This window comes from Notothenia rossii (genome assembly GCF_949606895.1).
Source record: "Notothenia rossii genome assembly, chromosome: 4".
In the NCBI taxonomy this organism is placed as follows: Eukaryota; Metazoa; Chordata; class Actinopteri; order Perciformes; family Nototheniidae; genus Notothenia; species Notothenia rossii.
In genome coordinates, this window is record NC_136902.1 from 28,266,031 (window position 1) to 28,272,775 (window position 6,745).

The 6,745-nt window shown below is 39.9% G+C and overlaps 1 protein-coding gene across 3 annotated transcripts; it reads right to left on the reverse strand.

The window, feature by feature from the left end:
* Nucleotides 1–455: 455 nt before the first annotated feature.
* On the reverse strand, nucleotides 456–2,665 carry LOC307037244 (uncharacterized protein). 3 transcript variants are annotated; one of them, XR_013807636.1, is made up of 4 exons: nucleotides 1,699–2,663; nucleotides 1,499–1,600; nucleotides 1,287–1,373; nucleotides 456–997 (listed from the first exon to the last, which is right to left on the reverse strand). XR_013807636.1 is itself a non-coding variant. In XM_079678027.1 (4 exons), the coding sequence occupies exons 1-4, from the start codon at nucleotides 2,401–2,403 to the stop codon at nucleotides 1,222–1,224; spliced, it is 417 nt and encodes a 138-aa protein (XP_079534153.1). In that variant the 5' UTR covers nucleotides 2,404–2,665; the 3' UTR covers nucleotides 1,128–1,221. The 3 variants fall into 3 exon arrangements, 1 of the variants encoding a protein (XP_079534153.1); XR_013807637.1 differs by having other exon boundaries at nucleotides 456–1,043; XM_079678027.1 differs by lacking the exon at nucleotides 456–997 and having other exon boundaries at nucleotides 1,128–1,373; nucleotides 1,699–1,782; nucleotides 2,325–2,665.
* Nucleotides 2,666–6,745: the final 4,080 nt, after the last annotated feature.

Here is a 6,745-nt window from a genome sequence, read left to right on the forward strand (position 1 = left end):
CCCTTGTTCTTCCCTCTCATATTTGCGCCGTTGTCATATGACTGTCCTCTGCAGTCATCAAAGGCAATCTGCAACTCCTCCAGCCTCTTCAAAATCAGGGCGGACAAACTTTTACCAGTGGACTCCTCTGCTACTAGGAATCCCATGAAGTGCTCTTTAATCTGGGGGTCTTCTTCCAGTGTCACAATTCTGATGACTACTGACAGCTGTTCAGTGTGGCTAACATCCGGGGTGCAATCTAAAATGAGGGAAAAGTACTTGCATTTCTTTATTTCTTGCACTATTGTTGATAGAATCTTTCCACTGATGCATTCAATCAACTCATTCTGAATGGTTTTGCCCAAGTAGCTGTGGTGGGATGTTTGACTTTTAATCTTGTGGATGTGGTCTTTCATCACTGGGTCAAACTGCGCCAAAAGCTCAACCTCTTTCAAAAAGTTTCCATTTGAGGAGAGTATTTCTGTCTTTCCTCTCAATGCCATATTTCGCCCTGCCAGAGACTGTACAATAGCAACCAGTCGTGTCAGCACTGCTCTCCACCGACTCTTCTCTGCCTCAAGGAGGGCCTGCTCTTGTTTGTCTATTGTTGTACCTTGTTTTAATCGAACTGCCAATTCTTTCCATGACGCCAAATTGTTCAGGTGTTCCGGACTATTTTCATGGCTGGTCAAAGCAGCACTTGCATTTTTCCAATCCGACAGTCCTGCATTTGTTAAATTAATTTGTTTTGGAGATAAAAGTTGACAACAAAAACAAAAAAGACTGTTCTTCTTTTTTGAATATGTCACCCAACTTCTTTTGATCCTTTCTCCATTTACTAAGGTCCTGCTGAAGTACTGGTGGTGGCAACTTCTCCCATCATCTCTCCTTGGGAAAATGAAATCAGGTGTTATCTGATATGGTCCTCTCCGAACAAACTCTGTCCTCATTGTGTCTGTGAGATGTGAAGGGCAGTCAGCAGGATCGGTTGGTAGTGGATCGTCTGTCTTTGCTGCATCTGGAGGGCATGTGAAGCACATTTTCTCACCTCATATTCACAATATCTTCACACACACACACACACACACACACACACACACACACACACACACACAACACACACACACACACACACACACACACACACACACACACACACACACACACACACACACACACACACAACCCCAATTCCAAAAAGGTTGGGACAGTGTGTAAAATGTAAATAAAAACAGAAAGCAATTATTTGAAAGCATGAGGACAATTAGGTTTATAGCTAAACATCTTTACATTCATAAGGCACACACCTGAGAAGAGTGTATGGGTGGAATCTGTGGTGCAATCAGGATGAGATGCAGCAGGCTGTTCTGACGTTCCTTGCAGTGGTTCTGGGCCTATACATATATAGAGAACACACAAGAGCAAATATATTGGCTGGATTAGAAATGGCACGACAGTCATTTTTACATTCAATTATTTATCATCACATCAGGAACATCTATTGACATATTGTACTCACCAGAACAAACAGACACAGTGGTCAGTGGCAGGGTGGAATCAGTGGTCATCTCATCAGGATGAGCAGCTTGCTGTTCTGACGTTCCTTCATGTGGTTCTAGGTCTATAAATATAGAAAGAAAACACAAGAGCAAATATATTGACTGGATTTCACATTCAATTATTTATCATCAGGAACATCTATTGACACATTGCACTCACCTGAGGAAGCCGGCACAGCTGAGGTGCATGGCGGTTCCTTGTCAACTGATGCAGCAGATGGTCCCAGATATTTTAAAAGTGAATCTAAAATGATATAACAAAATGTGTATTATCAACATTGAATCATTTCCATTTGTTAAATGTAGCTATTATTTAGTTAGTAAGCATTAGGACAGCCTGACAGGTCTGATTCAACTAATCAAGAGCTATGCCTATCTTATTAGAACAGTTGAATCAGGTGTGTTAGTTCTGGGTTGGAACGAAAACATTCAACAGGACTGGAGTTGAGAACCACTGAGCTAGTTAGCTAACGTTAGCGCACATTATGACAGGGTTGAATTTGGCAAATGTTTGACTCGGATAGTCAATGTGCTTTCTGAGGTAAACTTAACGTTAGCTAACGTTACCAACTAACTAACATTCCACCACACTGGCTAGCTCGCTACACCAAAACTAACATTGTTTTTATTACTAATATTTCTATTTCATGACACAAAGAAAATAGCCTTATGACAGTTTCGACTGAATGGCAATAACAAACGCTGGCTAGCTAACGTTGGCTTGGCTAACTAGCAAGATTACATGATCCATTCGCTAATGTTGACAATACAATCAAAATTGCATACCTTTCACCTTGGCACGTTTCTCTTCTTCTTCTTTTCTTCTGTTTTTATACTGCGCCCCAGATGGCTTTTGCCTCTTCATAGTTCTCTAACGTTAGTCTTTCTTTCCTCAACGCTCAATTTGATAAACACTTGACCGATACCCATCAATGCACAGCGCTCTAGCATGTTCTGACTGTGAACACCTAAAGCCGAGGCTCTCCGACCGACCGTTTTAGATTTTTGGCTCATTTTCCCTTATGTTAGAATTTTTTTTTTATGTAAGAATAATGGTTGCAGATATAGAGGGGGGGCGCCAAAACTGCGCCAAGCAAAAAAAAAAAAAAAAAAAAAAAAGATTTTTTTTTTTTGTTGCAATTTTTGGCGCCCCCCTCTGGGTGGCGCTCTAGGCAACCGCCTATATTGCCTGTAGGAAGCTCCGCCCCTGCCCACAGCACCCCCCATTTGAAACATGTTCCCACGGCTATGCCTAAGTACCGTGGTAAGGTTGACAATGGACTACAATCACATGTTGATCAAAAAAAGCCAATACGTGCTGTCCTCCAAACTGGACACATTAAATTGTTCTCTTTCCGCAGCCGGAGAAGAAACGAGTGCTCAGGGACCGTCTGCAAAGTGCAACACCGAAAAAAGAGAATACAATAATATTCAATCACTTCACTATTATACAGTATTACTACCAAACTCACTCCACACATCAATAGTCTCCTGATGCTCATACTACAGCAGAAAGTTTGGAAGAATGTGCTTTTGAATAATTTTGGGGGAATATTTCATATGTAAACTATTCAATAAATATGGTATAATCTTCAATAACGTTACTATTATATTTCTACCAAACTCACCACACACATCAATAGTATCCTGTTGGTAATACTACAGCAGAGAGTTTGGAAGAATATGGTTTGGAATAATTTTGGTGAATATTTATACTGTATAATAGTAACGTTATTGAAGATGATGCCCTGTTTATTGAAAATGTTACATTAGAAATGTTCCCCAAAATTATTCAAAAGCACATTCTTCCAAACGCTCTGCTGTAGTATGAGCAACAGGAGACTATTGATGTGTGTAATGAGTAGCACTCAGGGGCGGACTGGCCATCGGGACGTTCGGGACGAATCCCGATGGGCCGGTACTGAAGTGGGCCGGTCGGACGATGTGGGCCTGCCGGTAACCGGCAGGGCTCGGCATTATAAATGGCCCGCTGGCCCGGAAGCACTATTTAGACACCCCGGGCCAGCATAATACTTTCCACTTGCCCGCTCGGGCCACTAAAAATATTGCTTTAAAAAAATGTGTCCTTTGGTATTGGTATTTTGACTAGCAATTTAGTTAAATTGTTTAGTTTATCACAACATAGCGTTCCGTGAGTCGGTTGCAGGTCGGTTGTCGTTGTTGGGTGAAAAGCAAACAGCTGTTTGCTGCGGAGCGCAGCGCGAGCAGGCTCACGTGAGCGGCAGCGCGCTCCTTCACTCCAGACTATCGCGCCACCTAACCATTCGCCAAAATGTTTTTAATACCAGCGGTAACCGGCCAAGCACCGGGCAAAAAACAATCTTCAAATAAAAGAAAGTCACCGGAGGAGTTAAAGGAGAGTGACAGGGAGCATGAGAAGAAGAGGGAGAGAAAGTTTCAGCCAGCTTGATCGATGGAGTTGATGTCCTAAAACCCTTTTATAATCTATCGATTAGATTTATGATTCGAAAATTATAAAAGTAGGGTAGACATGTGGAGATTATCCGGCTGAACAAAACGTGCATTTATCAAACAGGTTTGTTTTCCACAGACCTTATTTCCAGCTATTTTCCAAAATCCTGTGGAGAAATCCCATTGCTTTTTGTCGAGGGAACCAGCGGCTTACTTCCTGGTTTTAGGACGCGTCACTGGCTGCACCTCTCAATATGATGCCAATATAAACAAGGTCTTCTGTCGGCTCTGTATACCAATGCCGATCTGTGCTGACAAGTAAGTGAAGAGTAGACAATATAAAGGTATTGGCGAAATATCCCAGCAGTTTAGGATAATGAAGGTTCTAATCAAATCAATTACATAGCCATTACATGTTTAACTCCTAATGACAGGAAGGCAGAAAGCGCATTATACAAATAATAATACTCATAATAATAGCAGACATTTTTTAACAATGACCACAATATCATTATTTGAATAAACCAAATATGAACAATTGAGGAAAATGAGGAAGAACTGATTATTCAAATGTTGTAGTACAAGTAGTAATGTAGTTAGTGCATACATTACTATTGCAACAAATGTGTTAATTTTAATAGTCGTTTTTTTTTGGACGAATGCTCCGGGCCAGTGGTTACAATGGTGGGGCCAGTGATAATATAATGCCAGTGGCATTTTACCCTTAATGTCTACCTCTGCGGTAAGTCACGAGCACCGCGGTGGGCCGGCGGTACCGAAGTGGGCCGGTCGAGAGTCCCGGGCTGATTTGTAGTCCCAGTCCGCCCCTGGTAGCACTCCACTGTATAATAGTGAAGATATTGCAGATCATACCATATTTATTGAACATTTTACATAATAAATATTCCCCAAAATTATTCAAAAGCACATTCTTCCAAACTCTCTGCTGTAGTATGAGCAACAGGAGAGTATCGATGTGTGTAGTGAGTTTGGTAGAAACATACTGTATAAATGTGAAGTGATTGAATATTATTGTATTCTCTTTTTTCGGAGTTGCACTTTGCAGACGGTCCCTGAGCACTCGTTTCTTCTCGGGCTGCGGATAGAGACCAATGTAATGTGTCCAGTTTGGAGGACAACACGTATTGGCTTTTTTTTTTAATCAAAATTTGATTGTAGTTCGTTGTCAACCTTACCACGGTACTTAGGAGACGTACTTTGTGTCTGAACAACGTTTTGTTCATGAGTTATTGATCCGTGAAATCTGAATCTGCAAATATCGTTCCAACTTTACTCAACTCGGTGAGGAGCTGTCAAATTCTATGGGATTAGTTTTGTATCATAAAGATAAAGCAACACTTTCTCAGAATAAAGCAAAACTATGAGTTTAAAAGAAAAAAAAACTGAGGCAAGCAAAATAAAATTAATTTCAAAAATAAAACTATAAATTGAAAACAAATCATTTGTGTAATCATGTTAAATATAAGTATTTTTTTTCTTTGTTTTAACATAGGTTTTTGTTTGCAGTTCTTGTTTCTTCTTTCTCAATGATCAGACTTTTGCTCTCGGTGCAGCTTTCTCGTTTACGCTCCCTCATTTTTTGTTTGAGATTTTGACACAAACATCCCAGGTGGGCGGGATTTTCAGGGGTGTGTCGTCATTGGCTACTCAGTGTTTGAGTGACAGCCCACTACACCACAGATCATACAGTGCAACTCATGCAGCAAACTCCGGAGTCCACTCGGCCACGTTAGTGTTGGTGTCTCCTGGGGAGTTTTCATGAACATATCGGACTCATTTATGGATTGCTGTGCATTAGACTTGTGTTGTGTAGTTTATACTTTATTCCAACTTTAAATATTTTAATACCTGAACACACTGCTGCTGTTAAATAATTTCCCAATTTGGGATTGATAAAGTGTCTGTCTGTCTATTTATTTTATAGATTAAAATGTATTTTCAAGCTAAAGGTGATACACAATATAAACTGTATACTATTATTTTTTCAAAGACATGTTACATTTCGAAAGCATATATTGATATGTTTACGACAAACAATTAAAGACTGCTTTAATTTAACAAATTCTACAATATAAAAGTGGCAATTTTCTTTATTAAACAGAACAGACCTAGGCTGCATACCAACACAATTAGGAACATGCTCACATCTTACTATGTTGGTCTGAAGAGCTGAAGCATTCACACACAATGGATACAAACTGTGTTGTGTCATTCTATATCCTGTGAGAAAATTATATACATTTAGCATAAACAATTCGAAACACTATTCCTAGCCTGAGGAAGATATGAATAATCAACAGATTTGAATGGAATCTCTAAGATTTTCACGTAGAATAAAGACAAAAGAGTGATTATACAAATTACATTAATTGAAATTTTAACCAGAAGATGAAGTCTCAAAGAATGTTTTAAATAAAAGGACATAAAACAAAAAGGTGGATAATAATAACATCTATTAAATGTATATGTAGACATTTGGTCAAATGAAATGACACTGAGCAAGTTATAACAGTAACGCCAGCGTGGATGAAGATGGTGCAGGTTTTTCTTCATGCCCCCCCCTCCGTGCTGTCCCCTCAGAGGAAGTGGGGAAACGGGATAAGACTCTGGACACCACGCTGTCTCAATGATCCACACTGTTAATATGAGAGGAACATAAATGTTTTAGGAAATGAAAAATAAAACACAGCTCAGGGGCAGTCATGGACGGTAGGTTTTCCTACAAAGTTAACTCAGCCTCCATTGATTTTCAT

Excerpts from the sequence above, each read along its gene's own strand:
- LOC307037244 (XM_079678027.1), bottom strand. The coding sequence starts at position 2,403 with ATGAAGAGGCAAAAGCCATCTGGGGCGCAGTATAAAAACAGAAGAAAA. Across the intron at positions 1,783-2,324 it reads GAAACGTGCCAAGGTGAAAG|ATTCACTTTTAAAATATCTG; the intron begins GTATGCAATTTT and ends ATATCATTTTAG. Across the intron at positions 1,374-1,498 it reads CACTGTGTCTGTTTGTTCTG|GCCCAGAACCACTGCAAGGA; the intron begins GTGAGTACAATA and ends ATATATGTATAG.